Here is a 22119-nt window from a genome sequence, read left to right as displayed (position 1 = left end):
CAATAATTATATTTAACCTATTATTTCCTTTACCTCTCACAAACAAACATTTCAGTACTCAACTAAATATTTTAAGTGACATTAGTTAGTAAATATTGGAAATTAAAACATATCGTAATAATTTAAATTAAAAGAAAATATTAAAATTGTTAGCGAAAATAAAATCCAATGCTATTAATGAAATTTGAATAACATTAATTAATAATAATAATAATTAATAATTTTATAATGAAAACATCAATGGGTTTTTTTCTTTATTCTTTAATATTTAATGTATTAATATGTTTGTAAACATTGTATTTTTTACAATTGCAAAGCAAAATTATGGTTTTTCATATTTACCCAATTTTGAAAATTAACTACAAATAATATGTCAATTGTATCAAACATTTATTATTAATTAAAATAAAGTATGTATGTGCAACTTTTAGAATACTTTTAATTTAATGATTCGAATTTAAATTTAAATCATCGAAATATTCAAAATATGTGGTAAATAGAAATAGTAAGAAGAAAAGTTTATACTAACTTTTATTTAAAGTTAATAAACTATTAATTATGCTCAATGTACATCATAATGTATGATTAATAAAATTAAGTAAACTACATTGAATAATTAAAAGATAAAATCTAGCAAATTTTTAAGTTTCTCTTACTTATTATCAAATACGCAAATACAAACAGACATTTCTTTGATGCAACCATAAGAGAAAACACGAGCAAAAAATGCTTTGAACTTCTATTTTAAAACATTGAGTCCAATCTAAGGGGACAAACATCCTGTTCCTTTAATACGTCTAAGCGAAACATGAATGTTAATTTATTTGTTAAACAAATTATAGAAAACATTTTTTCAAATAAAATTCAATCACAAATTAAAAAATCAAATTAAATTAAATTAAATTAAATGCAAATATATATTGTAAAAACAATATATATAGCTTATAATACAATTAAATGATACAATAATGTATATGTTGTAATAAAAATGCATACAGTTAATTCAATTAAATAAAATGTTACATTTTATAGACCTATTTTTATATTTATATTGTTAAAATAAAAAATAAAGCGTAAAAACTAATTTAAAAATGACTACCGATACTATTTTAATAATATATAGCATTATTCAATGACAGAACTACTATTGCATCATTTATTTGTTCTAAATGTGTCATCATTATTATTATTTACATGATTAGACTAGCAACAAGTATTTTATTTAAAAAAAAAAAAAAATAAAAATTATTGGGTAATACATTAATTCAAATAGAATTGAACACAAAATATCTTAATAAAAAAGATAAAATTATTTCATTTTTAAATAAACCACATGTGTTATTTGAAAATAATTTATAGAACCCACTTAATTAATGTATAATGTAACCGTGATCCTTTCCCAATACACACATATTCATGCGTAACGTTAATTGTCACTAGGAAGTAAAATGAATACACCATTAATCAACAATAACGAAAATAAGGTAAAATTACTTTTACTCGCAGCTGACCTACATACATTATTTCAGTGTTGAACCAGCCAATTAGACTGCGATCCGAGATATGCTAGATTATTTTTTAAAATTACGTATTTATGGTTATTTACAGATTCATGTCATATGATTTAAACTATAAATTTAAACATTATACCCACGATAATAAAAAAAAAAAAAAAAAAATTGGGGGTTAATTTGAAAGAAAATGTAGGCTAAACGGGGAGTCAACTATTCTAAATTTAGGCCGTTAAAACAGTAAGGAAAAACAAATTGAGCCCGAGTGCCAAATGCCAACTTCAATCCTTACCAAGAATCGTTCCAGATGCACAGTCGACAATTCTACAATACTGGACGGAAGGAACACTAATGATGAAAAAATTAGATGCTTTAAAAATGTTGGTACCTAACGAATTTTTTGACATTTAAGTTCCATTACTGATGGGAGATACTAAAAAAAAAAAAATCACAGACATCGTTTGCCGTCAATGTTTACTTCTTTACGCCCCAGTTGCAATGCTCCAAGTGACACATAAAGTGTATAATACTGATCGTCTACAGAGAACGAAAATGCGCGTTTATGTGTATAAATAATATATATATATATATATATATTTAACGAATACAAGATGAAAAAAAAAATTAAAATAAAGACAACCCATTAAAACACAGGCCGAATGGCATATAGTATTAAAAACATTCATGTTCCAGTTTTTCCTCTAGTCTTACAGACAGTCACGAATGTTATTAACACTCATATCAAAAAAGTCTAACTCGCCCGTTGGGCAGTTTTAAAAAGACACACCAATAAAACTTAAGCTTATTTGAAAATAATTATAAATACATACATATGATGTACGTCACTCCAACAAAGACAACAAATGCTTATGGATATTATTTATAATCAAAGAATTCATTAGCTTTGTCAAAAACAGAACTACAAATAAACGCGATACAGCACAATATTATAAAGAGGTGAATTAAAAAAATGCGTTTACAATCGATCTTGTCTTTACAATCGCACATAAAAATTGTTTTATACAACCTTAAAATTAATGTTCTCTGAAACCACACATTTATCGATCGCCATTATACTCAGTATATTTATATATTTATATGGTATTTCACATTATTTGTTACTGTCGGAAATAAATATATAATAGCCTAAAGTTCTAGTTTCGATTGACAGTAACTACAAAAAAAAAAAAAAATTAAATGTGTTCCATATATCAAAAAATAAAGTTATGCAAAACCGTTATAAGCAGGGCTAGGATTTGTATGCAATAAAAAACTGTAAAATATGCAAAAATATGCATTTAAATTTTTATAAAATAAACACAAAAATATTGTTACAAAAAAAAAATGTATTTATTGAAATACATCAATAGTTGGCTATTTGTCATAATATAATATAATTGAAAAATAAAATAAAATAATTTAAAATAAAATGTATGTTTGACAAAAAAACAAAGTTTTATACTTTAATCGACAGTGCTAGATTTAAATACGAAATATTAATATTAAATTATAAATATTAATTACGAAATATACTGTAAAACATTCATTTTTCGCCTTTTTATATTCGAAATATGCAATAATATTAATTTTATTCAATTTATGCAATAATATGCATTTTATCCAAAATGTACAAAAACATGCGAAATAAAAACACCACCATTTATCTCTTCATGAGATGATTCGTGGACATTACTAACAAAATCAATTATCAGAAGTCGCAACAAAAAAAAAAACAAGCTGTTGCATACAAATCCTAGCCCTGGTTATAAGTGTTTAAAAATATCCGAAAAAATACACATTAATTTAAAGAGAAAAATATGTAGATACTCAAAAAAACATAATTTGACTACACATACGGTTCACATCTATATTATTATTCAGATAAACTTATTTGATAAGAATTTCCTTAATTTAAGGCGTTTAGCCCTACATCCAGCAAGTAGTGTAACTAAATTATGAGAAATCATACAATAATTTATAAAGGTGAGCTTTCCTAAAACCGATAATTGGTATCGGCCGATATTGGTAGTTTCGATTTTATCTGGTATAAGTTTTTTATCAAAACCGATATTTAAATCAATAAAAAAATATATAACCACCAATATATTATATTATTATATTATATTATTGGTGAAGCTAATAATACAAGATCACAACCAAAGTTAAACGAAATTTAAAACGGTTTTATCGGTTTGTGGTATCAGCTTATTTTAATCAAGGTTCATGCTTTATAACTAAAAAGTTTATTTTTTATTATATAAGATACCAATTTAATATTAATTGCATTCTGATATATCAGAAGATTGGGTATCAATAAAAAATGGTATAGACATGAGTCTATAAATTAATTAATTTTTCTACTTCAATTTTGTTTTTATAGCTACCTCCTACAAAGTCTAATAAAAAAATTCTCACAGTAAAAATGTTTTGATAACTATATCCTTAATTAAATCAAAGTGATATAATAACAAATTAATCTAATATCATTTAAATATTTCAAATTTTAACCATAACATCTCTATTATTTTTGTATTTAAAATTATTTAAATTACTTTAAACTCTAAATTTTTTTAGACCCATATTATTTAGATTTTTTTGGCATTCTATACAAAACTTACAAACATAGGGATCTTCATTGGCCATTTTAATTACATATTTTGTGTATAATGATTTAATAAAATAATGTACTGGAATAAATAACCCGTGTCCTCAGTCAACTGAAAAGACATAAAAAGAAAAGATCTTACAAAATAAACTAAGCATAAAATAGATAAGAAAAAATATTTTGTTGTTTTAAAGTAACATTAAATGTATTTAAATTTGGTAGGTATCAACGATTGACATTACATAGTTTCATTTATCAACTAACAACCAACATAATCCTTATTATTTAAATAAATGTAATTAACTAGGTTAGTTGTATATACATAGTTATATATTATACATTGACATGTATTTACTAATAGGAATACAAAATACTAGTTATAGGATTTTTATAGGTAAGCAAACTTAATAAAAGACTAAAAATTTTAAAAAAATAAACATACTTTCTTACTAAAAAATAAAAGTAAATAAAACCTATTTAGTATAGAAAATTATGAAAAACAATAAACAAATATAATAAGTCTTTAATTTCTCGCATAATTTTGCATTTTTCTATTTAAACAACATATTTAGGATAATTAGATGTAATTAATTTGTAAAACTGTAATTTTACCTTTCTTTTAATTTGCCAGGATTAGATATGAAAATAAAAAGATATACCAATGTATATATATATTGTATTATTATTATTCTTAAACAATTATAAAATCATATTACCCGTTTAATTAATATCTAATATGAAAAAACAAATATTACAGATTTTTAACAGATTCAGTTTATACTCATAATCAATTGTTGTGCACTTAATAATGAAACATAAGCCAAAACACCGGTTATAATATTACACAACGCACACATGTTTTTCTCTCATAGGCTTATCTATGCAAATATTTGAAAATGTCACGTACCTGTGCTTTTTTTTTTCGCTTGTATTATTTATGCTACACGAACGTTTAAAGGAATATAATATAATGATGTCAATCATATAGTATTAATAAAACATAAATTTATAGCCGTGGTGTTATAAATTATTATTAGTGGAAATATCGGTTGATCGACAAAGACGCCCGCCATTTACTTTCCACCCGCAATAAACACAAGACTAGGTATACGTATAGGGCCACATACTTAAAACAACAATATCGGCGATAATGTGATAGAACGGAATGTTTTATAAAATATACACTCAAAAACTGCGGTGGTGGTTTATTACACGACTCGTACACAATTATAATTAATTAAAATCGTTATTATGGATAAAAATAAAAGATACTTTTCACGACGACCCGAGCAAAAGTTGCAAATATTATTAATAAATAATCATTTTCTACATATATATATATATATATATATATATATACATAGACAACATATATTGTAAATATTATTATCAATATACAGTATGCTTATGGTTATACAACAAAATTATTGTAATCTCGTCATTTAAAAAATATGCAATTCGGTAGCTGAAGAATGCTGTTTTCTGGTCTAAATATATTCGTATGTCATTATTATTTGTCGACTAAAAGCCATTTTACCGCCCACGTAACGGCTGACCAGCTGAAAACGTTCGCAAGCTTGAACACGCGTGTACATGCACACACCCAACACTCAACACGAGTTTGTTCAACTTCTTCCGCAGAATATAATATTAAACTCACGCAGACCACGCGACCTACACCTCCATGTCAATCATCGAGTAATCACTGATAATCATTAAATTGTCGTAGGACAAAGGGCACTTCTGCCCGTTTTAAACATCCAGTGCCGAAGAAGTCTATCGAGAAATCCAGAGTTTCCCAATAGATTCCTGTTCATACTTGTTTATACACCTCTTCTCAGTCTCGTTATTTTATGATTGAAATTTTGTAAATAACACGATAGCAATATCTTACCATATCATTGGAAAAAGTATTTGGATTAAGAATAATCAAAAAATATTCTGTACAAGAATGTTCGTAATCACGTTATTTATTAATTATTGGTTAATATGATGTAAAAATGTATCTATACACGTTTTACCGTTTTAAATATAACAAGCAGAGTGTGAGCTATACATATTTAGTACAGCCCTTTCATTAGGTCTTGAATTTGATTTCCATCAAATAAAATAATCCTATCGGCCACTGTAAACATGAACTCTTGGACAAGTGCAGCAACAGTAGAAGCGATAACCTCCGCTCTACATAATCCTTATGTACTCGGAAAATCGTAAGACCGAAATCCACTACGATTGTATACACTGGTATTTAATATACAGGATCTTCTAGGAAAATTGGAAAATTTGAAATAACTCTCAAAATGAAAAAAAAAATGTATTCACATAATGTTATTATTAAAAACACAATCAACATCACACTAGGTATTAAGAATTCAAAGGTGGTTATAATATCGCTTCTCCACAAAATGGTGTTCATTTGTAGGAATGCGTTCCTGAAACCGAACGCAGACATTGTAATAGGCTTTTTTCAACAACACCAAAGTCCAAATCGAGCGGGAGTTGAAGCAGTCGGATCACCGTTCGCGGGTGCTGCACCGCAGTGAAAAAAATATAACTAAACAACTCTAGTTTTGTTGACAACTTATTAATATCGGACGAAACGTATTACCATCTCGAGATACGTATAAATGTACATGTTGCGCACATTATTTTTAAAACATGATATTTTTAACTTCGGACTCTTAATGATATGTACATTCTGTTTTCGATAAAAAAAAAAAAAAATTGTGCAAGTAAATTTTTTCGTTTCTGCGAGAGTTATATTCGAAAGTTATATCCGAAATACTGTATTATACCGTACGGATCGTGTGTAGTTTTATACGTATATATTTACACATAATTACACACACACACACACACACACTTTTATATATAAGCAGGCAGTAAGTACGTAGGTCCGTATAATTTATAACGCACACGAGTCGCGAGTAACCCGCGACCGTGCGGATCGTGCGAGAAGTGTATTAGCGACACGCGCGGCATCGGGACGCGCGATACGTACGTGGGACGAAGGGGGCGGAGGATCTCCTGGTCGTTGCGCGAGCGTGCGCCGTACCCAATAGTTTTTAGCAAGGAATATATCGCGCGCGTGCGGCCATAGAAATCCACCACCGCAGCACATATTACGCAAAAGTAGTAATAAACAATAATCCGATGCGTTTATATGTATATCGCAGTAATGACGATAACGTGCGGAAAAAGTCGCAGAAAAACTTACGAATCCGTTAACGAACAGACACTCGTACGTATACTGTGCGACTGTACATTGAACCGAAGTAGCAGATTTAACGGCCGTCCAGTCAACAGGCGTTGATGAGCTCCTAAACCAAATTGTGTAATACGCTTCTTACTGTTCTATTGAAACACATTTTTTTTTAAACTTTTTCCCCGAAAAATTTACTATACGCAATCTATTTGTGACTGATTAGTGGCTTTCGAAAGAAATTATGAACATCTATCGGATTCGCCGACAGCGTGTAATCTTTCCACTCGTAATGTCGGAGATTGCAAATACATACGGAGAAGATTAATATTAATATTTTTGACCGCGTGAAGAACAAATCACACGTGATCAACGATATAGTAAACAGGATGGACGGACGGATTACCATTGTCACCGATTAGTGGTTTTTACAAGAAGAACACGAGCGAACCGCGAAAAGACGCGCGTACATTTTTAAATCGTCTAGAGAGGAGGGTAGTTTACGTTCACCCCCACCCCATGTGGTACACCGATCCGTTCCGCAACAACGACACGAAATCACGTGTTCCGTGGGATCTCCATCGCAGACAATTCGCGCCGACCACACTACATCGGACTCTGAAATCCGCTACCGGTACAACTGCTCTCGGAGACGGACGTCGTACGGGACGGCGTAGAACCACGGGGCGAGCACGAGAGCACGTAAGCTAGGCGCGTTCCAGTTAAGCCAAATAATAAAATAAGGCCATAAACCATGTGCCAGCGCCAAACATAAAATGAGTCATTTGTTTTCGTATGACACAAAAAAGCTCAAAGCCTCTGCTCCGTGTCCCGCGAAGTGGTGCAAGCGGGGGCGAGACGGTCCGGTGGGGCTATTTATAGACAGAGTTTCGCTGGCCGACAAGAGAAAATGGTCAACAACTGTACACACGCACACGAGCACCACGTCCGCGAGCGTATTATACAATTATACAACGGGTGATTTGCGGCCAAATGATGCGAACAACGTGATGCACGTATACGGAGAAATAATATATTTATTTTTTTTTCGACTAACGAAATCGGAATAACATTATGGGCAATGTGACCAATGGCTGCGGTGCAAACGGGCACGCTGTCCACATAACGACGAAAAAATTCGTAACATAAAAACGACACTAAGTTCTCTCTGCACGGCTGCAGTATGACGGGTTGTCAGGGTCTCCTATAAAGCCATTTCCAAACTGCGATCCTTACGAGTATCACTCAAACAGTCTGATCGGACTATAAAACATCGCTCTCGTCGTGAAACGAATGAAAACGGAAACCAGAAAAATTATCGATGTACGTACCCAGATCAATATAAACGACCAATTGACCGAATAAACATCAGTATTTTTGAAAAGTAAAATAGTCTATAATAAAGGTTGAATGACTATTTTGACTAAATAAAAAAACAAATAAAAGCTTAGTCTAGAGTATTATTATATTTGTAAAGTACAAAATTCGATTTAAAAATTCATCCTCAGGTATGTAAAGAGTCAATAAAATCGCAAATGAATATGAAAAAAAAATTACGATTCTATATATATATATATATACAAGTAAAATATTATTATTTTATTGACTATTTTCAATTTTCAAGTTTTAGTAAAATTCTTCAAAAACTCATTGACGACGACTTTAATTCACACGAGACATAATATCGTATTATTATAGTACCCGTCTCTATTTTCTCTCTTTTAATTTATCCTTGTCAATAGTTTTATAAATTTAATCTTTCCTAAAATCACAAATAATCATATATCCACACCATCGTGATATTAAAATACGTTCTGAATACAATTTCAACAAAAAAACAATTTCCCTCACGTAAAGAATATGTAACATAAATAAATGAAATGCATATCAATTATACTAATTATTTTTATGTTAGTCGTGAGAATTGCGTACTAAAAATTTAAATACAATTAAATCAATTTTTAATTAGAAAAATCAAATATTCGTTATGAATTATTCATAATATTATTAAATATTGATCCTTTTAGTTTCTAATTCCTATTATTATTGGTTAACATTTTAATAAAAATTAAACAATTTGTTGAAAAAAAAATGTGAACACTTCTGTGATTGTTCACAATACAATACATTTATGATCTTGATCAGACTTTTCTAATCAAAAATGACAAATGAGGAAAGCTAGACATGCCAAAATGTTGAAAAATTTACCAACTCGAGTGCTAAACTACTAGAAACATAATTCTATAAAACAGTTATTTAAATAGAAGTTAATATTATAAATTATAATACAGTAACCATTTCATAATATAGGCTTTATATTCCTCCCCATAACCCCTTCCCACTAAAAAATTTAACCATCATTGTTTTTACAACAAAATTAATTTTTAATTCTACATGATGTATTTACCTAATTCCAAATATAAATGTTTATAATTAATATATTATGAAATAACAAAAATAGAACTCAGACATTTTTTTTAAAATATCTCAAACTTCTAGCAAAAACAAATTTATATGGTAGGTAGTAAGTTCAAAATAAAGAACTATCATTCTCAAAATTGCAATTGACTATAACACATAGTTAACACAACATAACATAACATACTTGTATTTAAATTCCATTAAATGAACCATGCTCAAACTGTCTATTTTCAATCTATAGAAAAAACTAACCAAACCTATAACAAAAAAATAATAAATCTTACTACAAAATTGGTTAATCTTACTTAGCAGCTTTATTATTTTTTGTTAATTACAACATTTTGTTGGATATATATTATGTAATTAAAAATATTGTCATGTAATAAAGTAAAATGTATCATATTCAAATATTATAACTTAATGATTTAATAAAATAATGAAAAAAAATATTCAAAAAACCTAATAGATATATAGATGTATTATATTAGTATTCAAGTAATGAAATATTTAACACTTGTGATCCAAATATATAGTCTAGACCAGGGGTCTCCAACCATTTTTTACAGAGGACTATATCTGAAATAAGCTTTGATATCATAGCCAACATTTTTTAGAGGAATAGGTAATGAAGTTTAAGAATAGATAATGTATAAGATTTATTTAGATTTTAGAAAAATGTATACTGATTTTTTATTTTTATAATTCAAAATTTGTTCTATAGAGATACGAGTTAGTTATTTAATGAGAAGTTAAGAATTACTTATATTTTAAAATTTCTTGTGTGTTTGCATCAAACTTTGTTATTCTAATTAACAGCGTCACTCGTAAATGTCCATTGCTTAAGTTAGTTTTAAACTTATAAACTATTTAAATAAATTCACTTCTGATCAAAGTTCATATGAAATGAAAATGAAATTATCATTATCGGAATCATTATTTATGTAGATCAAGGTTAACATAGATAAATAGTCTATAATTGTTATTTTAGTTGAATTAGGTGTATAAAGGTACAAATTAAAAAACAAAGTAATAATAATTTAAGGATTATGTTTTACTATTTCCTTATAAAAAAAGGTCAATAAATCGTCTGATATCACAATATAAAAATAATGTATTAACAAAAGTTAGATTAAATTAGTCAGTTATCATTTATTATGAATGTAAACACTGATAGAGTAAATTACAAAACATATATATCATACAATGTATAGTCCTGAAAATTAAGAGTATTATTCACACATCTTGATATACTTTATTATTAAATAATAGTTAACCTAACAACAGAATTAAGTATTAAACAAGAATTTCAAATGTCATAGATATTCTCACAGTTCATAATTTTATGATCAGTATGAGTAAAATACGTAAAATTGTACGTTTATTAAATACCACACTGGCAGGTAATTATGAAATATTACGAGCTAACATTATAGTCAATCAATTTTTTCATCAAAACAACAATCAACAAATGGCAAATGAAAACCGGTTGGTTGAGTAAAGCAAACAAATACTGAAAAAACTGACAAAAATCAACCACTACTGATTAATAACGCTATTTGCAAAATTTGTAGTGTGTTTTGATGGTCTTTCTCCTATTTCTAGATTTACTCAAAAAAATTAAACTCACATAAAGTTTACAGGCGAATTCCGATGGGTGTATTATCGGCACTGATAACTATTTCTTTCCTTCGCTTGTCCACGTCTAACACGGATTGAGCTTGGGATAAATAACATTGACAATAATGATTATTTACATAATACACAAATACAACAAAACGTAAACTATTTATAATGTATTTATACAGATAACATTGACTCAATTATTCGAAAATTAAAATATATATTCATGTGTAAGTAATTGACTAAAATTGTATTAGAAGTCTCCAGTTTCAATGATAAGCACGGCGACAATATAACAATATTCACGCGAAAAATATCAATAACGTTGGCAATCTTGATCTGTATCAGTATGTAAAACGTTCGTTAACATCATGTTTGTTATTTTTATTTTGATAACAATATGTATCAAATCGTTTCTATTCGGTATTTGTTCAAACCGCTTAAATTTTATTTTAATTAATTTTTTAATATAGATACTCTGTTTTTTATTTTTTGTATTAGAATATGGAAGAATTACCTAAATTAGAACATTTGTCATTAGTTTCAAAAATATGTACAGAATTAGAAAACCATTTGGGTCTTAATGACAAGGATTTAGGTAAAACGTTAATTTAAGATAATCGTCTCAAAATATAATTTTAGCTATTATGTTATTAATTATACTATATAATCGCATTTGCTTAGAAAATTTAATTTTAGCTTATTTTTTTCTAGCTGAATTTATAATTGATTTGGCTTACAAAAACGATACATTAGAAACATTCAAGAAAGCTTTACTGAATAATGGAGCTGAATTTTCAGTTAGTTTACTATTATTTGCTTAAAATATAATTATATCATAAATTATTTTATAACTTTAATATGTTAAAGGATTCATTTATTGCCAATCTATTACGTATTATACAGCACATGCAACCGAAAACATCAAAACAATCTGGGAAAAAATCAAATGAAAATTTAAACAATACCGACACACTAGCATGTAAATTTCCTGGTTTAGCTATACCAAATGAAACTGTTGTAAATGATCCTATTAGTGAAGTCATGGCTGAATTAGAATCGTTTGCACCAGCTTATAACTCAAAGTATGATTAAATCAACTAAAAATCTTAATATACTGATACTTTATCATTTACTTAATCATTATGAATAATATTTAATATAGCTCTGAAAACCTACCTCATGAGTCAAAGCCTTCAGATAATAAACGTCTATCAAGAAGTCGATCTAAGAGTCATGATCGAAAACATAAACGACGCAGTTCTAAAAATAGAAGTAGAAGTCGAGATAAACATCGTAGGGATAGAAGTCGTGATAAACGTAGAGATAGAAGTAGAGATCGTCATAGAGATAGAAGTAGAGAAAGGTATAATGATCGAAGTAACAATCGTAATAGAAATCAAGATAGAAGTAAAGAAAGGCGAAGGGATCGAAGTAATGATCGTCATAGAAATCGAGATAAATATGATCATCGTAATTCTAGAAGAAGTAGAAGCAAAGATGGATCAAAAAAAGAAAGACATGAAAAAGAGTATGTTATTTTTATTGTTATTAATTAATTTAATTTTTAAATAATTTTAATGGCTTTATCTAGAATTGAATCAAAGAGCAAATTTCCTGAGTTGGGAAAAGTTTATCCTGGCAAAGTTTTAAATATTGTTGACTTTGGATGTTTTGTACAACTAGATACATTCAGGCAATCCCAAGGTCTTGTACACATATCACAATTGCGTCAAAAAGGAAGAGTAACTTCTGTGAGTGATGTAGTTTCTAGAGGTGATAGAGTTATGGTAAGTTATAATGATTTAATAAATCGTAATTTTGTCATAATCTGATAAATTCACAAAATATGAATTCGATAATTATAGGTTAAAGTCTTAGCTATAAGTGGTAACCAGAAAATATCATTATCTATGAAAGATGTTGATCAAGAAACTGGAGAAGACTTAAATCCCATGATACAGCCAGGCGATTTAGAGTAAGAAAGAAAATATAAAAAGAAAAAATATTTTTGTTTACTATTATTACTTTTTTATTATTTTAGTGATGATGATGATATGGGTGGCCGTAACCCTGATAGACCTACTTCTTTACTAGACCTTCAAACAGTCACTGATGCTGATGAAATGACAAACTTAAAACGTATGAACAAAATATCATCTCCAGAGCGTTGGGAAATAAAACAAGTAAATTAATTTAAACCAATAATATCTACTTATTTTATTTTATAATTTTGAATTTTTAGATGTTATCGGCTAATTGTATTGACAAAAGTGAATTGCCTGATTTTGATGAGGAAACCGGTATTTTACCTAAAGATAATACTGAGGAAGAACAAGATATTGAAATTGAAATTGTTGAAGATGAACCTCCATTTTTACATGGTCATGGTAGAAATCTTCATGATCTCAGTCCTGTATGTAATCTGAATAAGAAAATAATATCACTTAAATTCTATTTACATAAATTACAATCATTTTAATAAAAAATTATAAAAAACATAAATTAAATGTTAAAACTTTTTTTATAATCATTAATTTTTAGGTCCGTATTGTAAAAAATCCAGATGGCTCTCTTGCACAAGCTGCTATGATGCAAAGTGCATTATCCAAAGAACGACGAGAACATAAAATGCTACAGCGTGAACAAGAAATGGACTCTGTTCCTAAAAATGTCACTAAGAACTGGATAGACCCTCTACCAGATAGTACGTCATTCTAATTGCATTCAAATAATTTAATTCTTCTATTAATTTATAAAAACTATTCAGATGAAAGTCGACAATTAGCTTCAAATATGCGTGGAATCGGTCTGACTGCCCAAGATGTACCTGAATGGAAAAAACATGTTATTGGAGGTAAAAAAAGTTCATTTGGAATGAAGACTAACTTGACCCTTTTGGAACAAAGACAAAGTTTGCCGATATACAAACTCAAAGATGAACTCATTAAAGTAATTTCTTATAAATGGCACACAAAAAAATGTAAAGTAATTTTATATAATAATTTAGGCTGTAACTGATAACCAAATTCTTATTGTCATCGGAGAAACCGGTTCAGGAAAAACTACTCAAATTACTCAATATTTAGCTGAAGCTGGGTTTACTTCAAGAGGTAAGATTGGGTGTACTCAACCTAGGAGAGTGGCAGCTATGTCAGTGGCTAAGAGGGTAGCTGAAGAATTTGGGTGCAGATTAGGCCAAGAAGTTGGTTACACTATTCGTTTTGAAGATTGTACAAGTCCAGAAACCGCAATCAAGTATAAATAATGATTTCTCATTATGTCTTAGAATCCATTATAAATTGTTTTATTGATTTTAGATACATGACAGACGGTATGTTGTTGCGTGAATGTCTAGTTGATTTTGATCTTAAAAACTATTCAGTTATCATGTTGGATGAAGCTCACGAAAGGACAATAAATACTGATGTTCTATTTGGATTATTAAAACAAGCAGTTACTAAAAGGAAAGAATTAAAACTCATTGTAACATCTGCCACTTTGGATGCTGTGAAATTTTCTCAATACTTTTTTGAAGCACCCATATTCACTATTCCTGGACGTACATTCCCTGTAGAAGTATTATACACTAAAGAACCTGAGACGGACTATCTTGATGCATCACTTATCACAATTATGCAAATACATTTAAGAGAACCCCCGGGTGATGTATTGCTTTTCTTGACCGGTCAAGAAGAAATTGATACAGCTTGTGAAATTTTGTATGAGAGAATGAAATCATTAGGTCCAGATATACCAGAGTTGATTATTTTACCTGTATATTCAGCTTTACCCAGTGAAATGCAAACAAGAATTTTTGAAGCTGCCCCTCCTGGATCAAGAAAAGTATAAATAATACAATAACTATTATATCATTATAGTTATATTTAAAGTAATTACTAAACAATTTTTTTACTTGTTTACTTAGGTTGTAATTGCTACGAATATTGCTGAGACTTCTTTGACCATTGATGGCATTTATTATGTTGTAGACCCTGGATTTGTAAAACAAAAAGTTTATAACTCGAAAACTGGGATGGACTCGTTAGTCGTCACACCAATTTCCCAAGTATGTTCAATTTGTAACTACCATATTAGTAGCCAATGTGATATACTAAATATATGGTTATATACTTTTTAAGGCTCAAGCCAAACAAAGAGCTGGACGTGCTGGTCGTACTGGACCTGGTAAATGTTATAGACTTTACACTGAGAGAGCATATCGAGATGAAATGTTACCCACACCTGTGCCCGAAATACAACGTACAAACTTAGCAACAACAGTGTGTTATTGAATAATTAATTTTGTTAATTTTCCATGCATTTGAATATGATTATTATTTTTCATATTTTAGGTACTTCAATTGAAAACTATGGGCATAAATGATTTACTTCATTTTGATTTTATGGATGCCCCACCTGTTGAAAGTTTAATTATGGCCTTAGAATCATTGCATTCTTTGAGTGCTTTAGATGATGAAGGTTTACTTACTAGATTGGGAAGACGAGTATGTATTTACATTTTTTATTTTAATATAAAATCTTATTACAAAAAAACTAAATAATATTTAAGAATTTCTTTAGATGGCAGAATTTCCATTGGAACCTAACCTTTCAAAAATGTTGATAATGTCTGTTCATCTTCAATGTTCAGAAGAAATATTAACTATTGTGTCCATGCTTTCTGTTCAAAATGTCTTCTACAGACCTAAGGACAAACAAGCTTTGGCTGATCAGAAAAAAGCCAAATTTAATCAAGTTGAAGGTGATCATTTAACACTTCTAGCAGTGTATAACTCGTGGAAAAACAATAAATTCAGCAATGCTTGGTGTTATGAAAACTTTGTTCAAATACGTACACTAAAACGTGCCCAAGATGTCCGTAAACAATTACTTGGCATTATGGACAGGTATTTATTGAACTATTACTTTTATACTTAATATCTTTCTTTGTTTTTATTTTTAATATTTGTACATTTTTAGACATAAGCTAGATGTTGTATCTGCAGGTAAAAACACGGCTCGTATTCAAAAAGCCATTTGCTCAGGATTTTTCCGAAACGCATCTAAAAAAGATCCTCAAGAAGGTTACCGTACTCTTGTTGACGGTCAGGCTGTATACATACATCCTAGCAGTGCATTGTTTAACAGGCAACCTGAATGGTTTGTATTAATTACTAAATAGTCTTATTTGTTCATAAAAATTAATTGGAATAATTAAATATAATAAATTATTAGGGTAATGTACCATGAACTGGTTCAAACAACAAAGGAATACATGCGTGAAGTTACAACAATTGATCCTAGGTGGCTGGTCGAATTTGCACCTGCATTTTTCAAGTTCTCCGATCCAACAAAATTGAGCAAATTCAAAAAGAACCAACGTTTGGAACCACTTTATAACAAATACGAAGAACCAAATTCTTGGAGAATTTCTAGAGTTCGAAGAAGAAGAAACTAAAAATGTTTTATTTACTCTTCTTTATTTGACTAAATTATTTGTAATGTACAAATATTTCATACATAAACATAAAAGTATAAAAAATGATATTATGCATACATTTATTATCACAAACAATAAAATTTATTTAGCTGTAGCCGATCTGGCAAATTGTACAATCATAGGTTTGTCCTTTAAAATATAACCATTAGTTTCTTTTAATGCCTGTTGAGCATTTTCCACACTTGGTAATGTTATAAATGCTTGACCTTTCATACGTCCTTCTTGCATCAATCGTATATCAAACCTATAAATAATAAATACAAAATAAAAAAAAATTTAAATAATAAATCAAAAAGAAAATTATTTGATTTCACTAACATAGTTCCTGGTTTAATGTCACCAGACTTTATAAATCTCTTATATATGTATTTCAAGTCAGTATCTGTTACGGTTTTTGCTAGATTTTTTATATATAATCTACACGAAGGAGCTCCGGGATAATAGTTCTTAAAAATAGGCATATCTTTCATATCATTTTCTGATAGCCTATTTGTAGCTAATTCTTCTCTACTGATAGAATCTCCAGTTACATCATCGTCTTCAGACTCGTTCCCTTTTTTAATTTCTTCACTGATGACACTTTTAGTAGAATATATTACTCCAAATCCTCCTTCAGTATTAACAATCGGACCTTCAGCAGGGTTTAGTTCTGCTGATACTTTAACTTCAATTTTTTTTTGGCACTTCACATTCAACAGTGTCAAAAACATTAGACAATTCAACTTTAGGTTTTTTCTGAATTGTACCACTAACGACTTTTAAACGCTTAGGTATCATACCTTTGGAAATTTTTTTTCTAGTTGAAGAATGCTTAGATTCTACACGATCAACATGTTCACTTTCACCTTCACTTTCCATTTCAGATTCAGAGAGTTCTGGATCGGTCTCAACAGTTGTTGTATACTTATCTGCAGTTTCAGTTTTCATATAATTTTTCAGAGAGCAACCTTCAACAGGTTCAAATGGTGCTGGAAGGTTCATACGATTCATCAAATGAAGAACTTGATAGTAAAACTTCTGATTACAAGCTAACATATTAGCAATATTAGAGAGAATGTGAGGATTTGGATCAGGGTAACTGTATCGCAGGTGATGGGGCGGTGGTTGGTTCAAGTCAATTGCTGTAGACCAGCTATTTAACTTTTTTAAATAAGCCTCTTGTAATTTCTTTACCTCATTAGCATTACATTCTATTTCTGGTAATGGCTTGGAGTTTTTCATAAGATTAACATCAAGATCATTTTGAGACAACTCGACAGTTAATCTATGACCTAATAATTCTTTTTGATGCAACCGTTGAATAACAGCTTCAGCAAATTCTTGAGATTCAAACCTAATAAAAAAAAAATATTGAGTTACAATAATAAAAGACCAAATCCGATGAAAAAACTGAAATATCAAAATACCTAGCAAAAGCAATACTTCTGTTCGTTTTTGATGTCAAGACTTTTACATATTTAGCACCAAAGTACTTGAGAAATTCTTCTTTATCTTCACACGAAATTTGTGGAGGCAAATTCCGTACTTTAATTGTAGCCGAGGACATCATGTCAACAAATAATAATAGCAATAGAACCTGAAAACAATATCAACAATACAAACTCTTGTAAATACCAATTTGATTAACAAATAATAACATATAAAAAATTATACCGAGTACATTTACCTGAGTGCTTTGATTTGGTAGTTTAAAAGACTTGTCACATTACCTGAAAAAGTAATTGAACATTTCAAACAACAAACAATGAAAAACGAAGAAATCCTCGGTAAATTCAATGTAACTTATAACTCACAATAGTTGCTTAAATCACAGAATAGATTATTTATAAATTATAATAAATAATTTAATTCCATCCTGTGCTATAATTCTGTCAACAGAATGCTGATGTAACGAACTAACAATATTTAAGTCAACAAAAAAAACGTATTCAAGATAGTATCATGTGATAAGAATAAAATGATAACAATTGTCTACTTAAATCACAGATATCTAGATATCCGTGACTAAAATGCGCCTTTTATCTGCACTATTATTATCAGTAATACACTATCACTACAGTTGCCTATCACATAATCGGTTGATTACATTTAAATATTATATTTAAACAAACAGCCATAGCATTATATTATTTAATAATTATATTAATTATTTAGTATTATTAATTTATATAGTACAAACTACAATGTCATCAAGTGAAGAATTAGAAGTAATACATTTAAAATGTTGTTCTCTTCAAGGTAATGATTTAAAAAATTCATAATAATATGTAAAACCAGTCTTGTTTGTAAAGTATTTGTAAATTATTTGAATACATATTCTCCCATATACTCATTACCACCCAATCCAAAACTGTCAAATATTAGCGGGGCAAAAAATATTATATTCTAATAATCTAATAAGTATTTGAATACAAAATAAAAGTATTTTTCACAAGACTACAAGACTAAACTGTGTAAATATCTATATTTAATTAAAATGTACTGTAGAGTGAATCTTGTAAGTATTATTACTAAATTATATTTTGAAATTATACCTATATAATATTTACTTATTATTATAATTATAGGTAAAATTGAAAGTAGAATCCTACCAAATTTAATAATTGATTAGTTACGAAATGAAACTGATTATAATATTAAAAAAAAAATATATTACAAGGAAAGACATATATAACATTTCTAATTCTTCACTTGATGACATTGTAGTTTGTACTATATAAATTAATTATACTAAATAATTAATATATTACAATTAATATAATTATTAAATAATATAATACTATGGCTGTTTGTTTAAATATAATATTTAAATGTAATCAACCGATTATGTGATAAGGCAACTGTAGTGATATTGTAATTACTAATAATAATAGTGCAGATAAGAGGCGCTGTCTCTAGACGCTCGTTATGCAGTATTGGGACCATAGAGTAATATTACTCTGTGTTATAATCAATGGTTTAACAGTGATAATTTAGAATTCCATTAAGGATATCTATTTTATTATCTAGAAAATTATAGGTTTTTTAAATTTTTATTTTTTTTCTTATGTTGAAAATTCAAAAAATAATTTCATAATGACGTGTTTAATAAAAATGAAAAGTATTTAATAATTTTATAATTCTTATCACATTATATAAAGCCGTAACAGTGGCGTATATAGGTTTTCATTTCGGAGGGGGCCGATTATGTATTTGATTTTAGGGTGGAAAAGAAGGAGGAAGCACACTATTACGAAACAAATTACTTTAATACTATAAGACTTCTCGACAGTCTTTACACCATCAGAAAAATAAGAAACTCAATTTTTTTAATGGTTTATTATTTTTTAAGTATAAAAACTACATTGTAATAAACAAATTTTTTATTAGAGTCACTCAAAATTCACCACATATTTTCTTAAAAGAATAAACATATTTTATAAATATAAAATTTTAAATTATCGCATAAGCAACATTCTCAGTGTCGCGATAAATTTTCGTAAACCTCCATTAAGACATATCCATATTAAAAATAACAATCTTTAACAATGGTGTTTTTCATTTCGGAGGGGGCCCGGGCCCCTTCGCCCCCCCCCCCCCATAAAACCCCCCCTGAGCCGTAAACATAGATCGTACATACGAAAAATGTTGTTCATTTTTCTTTCCCAAAAGTGTTGGTTTTCCGAAAACCATTTTTGGGACTTTGTTCATATTATGCAATCTGAAAAAATCTTCTGCCCCAGAGAAGTATGCAAGCACATAGCTGTTTATGAACAGCCGGAAATTAAAGCTGCAAATTCTATTGTGGGGCTGTGGGGATGTTAAAATTTACTTGATTTAAATTGAAGAACATATCAAAATTAATGTTTCACAACTCAATGAGTGTCAATCAGGGATGAACGCATGTAAAAAGTCGGGTAGTGAGGTTTGAAAAAATATCATAACCTAAGTGTTGTTGTTTATTAATCTTTAATGATAAGTACAATTGGTAATAATATTTCGTGGGGATGTTCTCTTCGCAGCGAATAGTCCGGCGGCGAAATGTCCTAGACCTGTTTATACTTACTTGTCAGTAGTAATATTAAATTTAATAATTAAATATTATGTAACAGTGCATTTTATAAGGAATTTTCATTGGGCGGCAAAAAATGTTTTTCTCAAAATAGTCAATGTAATACTATAGTACGATTAAAATATTACATGTTTTTTTTGCATTATTTCGTCCAGTCTTTCAAAATACTGTCGACAAAGTATAATCACTGGGCGACATTTGTGTCGCCTAGTTAACTAGTTAAATGTTAACTATGAATGTTATGTAATGAACTGTTATGTAAAAGAAAACCAAGACCACGTGGCAAACTGGCGAATACTGAGTACTGACTACAAGTCTACAACTAAATAAGTAATAATACTAATAATTGAAGGAGAAATAAAAACCAATACAACCGGCTCAGTGGTATCTACTACTAGTGATGGGTAAAAGTGACTAATAACTACCGACTTAGTCGGTAGTATCAAATGACTAATTTAGTTACTCGAACATTTTTATTATTCGACTAGTTATTATTATTCGACTAATTTTTATTATTCGACTAGTTATTATTATTCTTCGACTAATTTTTATTATTTGACAAGTTATTATTATTCGACTTATTTTTATTATTCGACTTACTTTATTATTCGACTAATTACCATTATTCAATTTGACTTTTTTTTATTATTCAACTGATTTTTATTGGACTGATTGCAAACTTTAGCATGAATTACTTTAATTCAACAATATAACAAAAATAATAATAATATAACAAAAAACATAAACATAACTAGGAAAAATAAATACAAATTTACAACTGTTTTAAATTTGTAGTGTGTGTGACATGCGTCGTGCGTGTCATTATCGTTATTTTTGTTTTGACTATGTATGACTGCTGCAGTCAACTGCGGAAACAAAACCTTACCTTTAAATAGAATTACGACTACAATTTAAATTTCTTAGAATTACCGAGTTATCAGTTATTTTAGTCGACTAATTTCATTTATTCATATTAGTTGGTTGGAAAAAAGTAGTCGAATAATTAGTCGACTAATTTTATTTATTCATATTAGTTGGTTGGAAAAAAATAGTCGACTAATTATTCGACTAATTTCTATGATTTGTATATAGCTGGTCGTGCAAATTATTAGTCGAATAATAGTCAGTAGTACGTAATGAAAACCGAATAATAATCGGTAGTACCAAATAGTCGTTTCTGCCCATCACTATCTACTACACGCTAAA

General features: G+C 28.8%; 3 protein-coding genes across 3 annotated transcripts in view; 1 reads left to right on the top strand and 2 right to left on the bottom strand.

Annotated features, from left to right (window-relative positions):
- The window catches only part of LOC112693836 (MKL/myocardin-like protein 1), a 56057-nt gene extending 44452 nt beyond the window's left edge, over positions 1-11605 (bottom strand). Inside the window, exons 1-2 of the mRNA XM_025569082.1 lie at positions 11367-11605; positions 9992-9996 (exon numbers count right to left, since the gene is read on the bottom strand). Coding sequence (XP_025424867.1) covers positions 9992-9996; positions 11367-11368 — 7 coding nt within the window. The 5' untranslated portion in view covers positions 11369-11605. The remainder of the gene's footprint in view (positions 1-9991; positions 9997-11366) is intronic.
- A 164-nt stretch (positions 11606-11769) lies between these two features.
- LOC112693835 (ATP-dependent RNA helicase DHX8) lies at positions 11770-16887 on the top strand. Its single transcript, XM_025569080.1, has 18 exons — positions 11770-11957; positions 12074-12159; positions 12230-12444; positions 12525-12890; positions 12954-13149; positions 13228-13337; positions 13404-13545; positions 13605-13775; positions 13904-14066; positions 14130-14311; positions 14370-14617; positions 14680-15205; positions 15288-15428; positions 15502-15642; positions 15715-15867; positions 15944-16269; positions 16343-16522; positions 16598-16887. The coding sequence occupies exons 1-18, from the start codon at positions 11864-11866 to the stop codon at positions 16818-16820; spliced, it is 3663 nt and encodes a 1220-aa protein (XP_025424865.1). The 5' UTR covers positions 11770-11863; the 3' UTR covers positions 16821-16887.
- Positions 16888-16920: 33 nt separating this feature from the next.
- On the bottom strand, positions 16921-18875 carry LOC112693838 (RNA-binding protein 40-like). Its single transcript, XM_025569084.1, is given in 6 exon segments — positions 16921-17106; positions 17181-17539; positions 17541-18195; positions 18269-18438; positions 18529-18571; positions 18656-18875. Coding segments are annotated over 4 exon segments (1320 nt in total). The 5' UTR covers positions 18412-18438; positions 18529-18571; positions 18656-18875; the 3' UTR covers positions 16921-16943.
- Between the last annotated feature and the right edge of the window lie 3244 nt (positions 18876-22119).

The sequence above is a fragment of the Sipha flava genome, unplaced genomic scaffold (genome assembly GCF_003268045.1).
Source record: "Sipha flava isolate LNK unplaced genomic scaffold, YSA_version1 118_pilon_pilon, whole genome shotgun sequence".
Lineage (NCBI taxonomy): Eukaryota > Metazoa > Arthropoda > Insecta > Hemiptera > Aphididae > Sipha > Sipha flava.
This window is presented reverse-complemented; position numbering and strand designations above follow the sequence as displayed.

Coding starts and splice junctions, on each gene's coding strand:
- LOC112693835 (XM_025569080.1), top strand. CDS start 11,864: ATGGAAGAATTACCTAAATTAGAACATTTGTCATTAGTTTCAAAAATA. Junction 14,312..14,369: donor TCAAAGATGAACTCATTAAA/GTAATTTCTTAT, acceptor ATAATAATTTAG/GCTGTAACTGATAACCAAAT. Junction 15,868..15,943: donor TTACTAGATTGGGAAGACGA/GTATGTATTTAC, acceptor GAATTTCTTTAG/ATGGCAGAATTTCCATTGGA.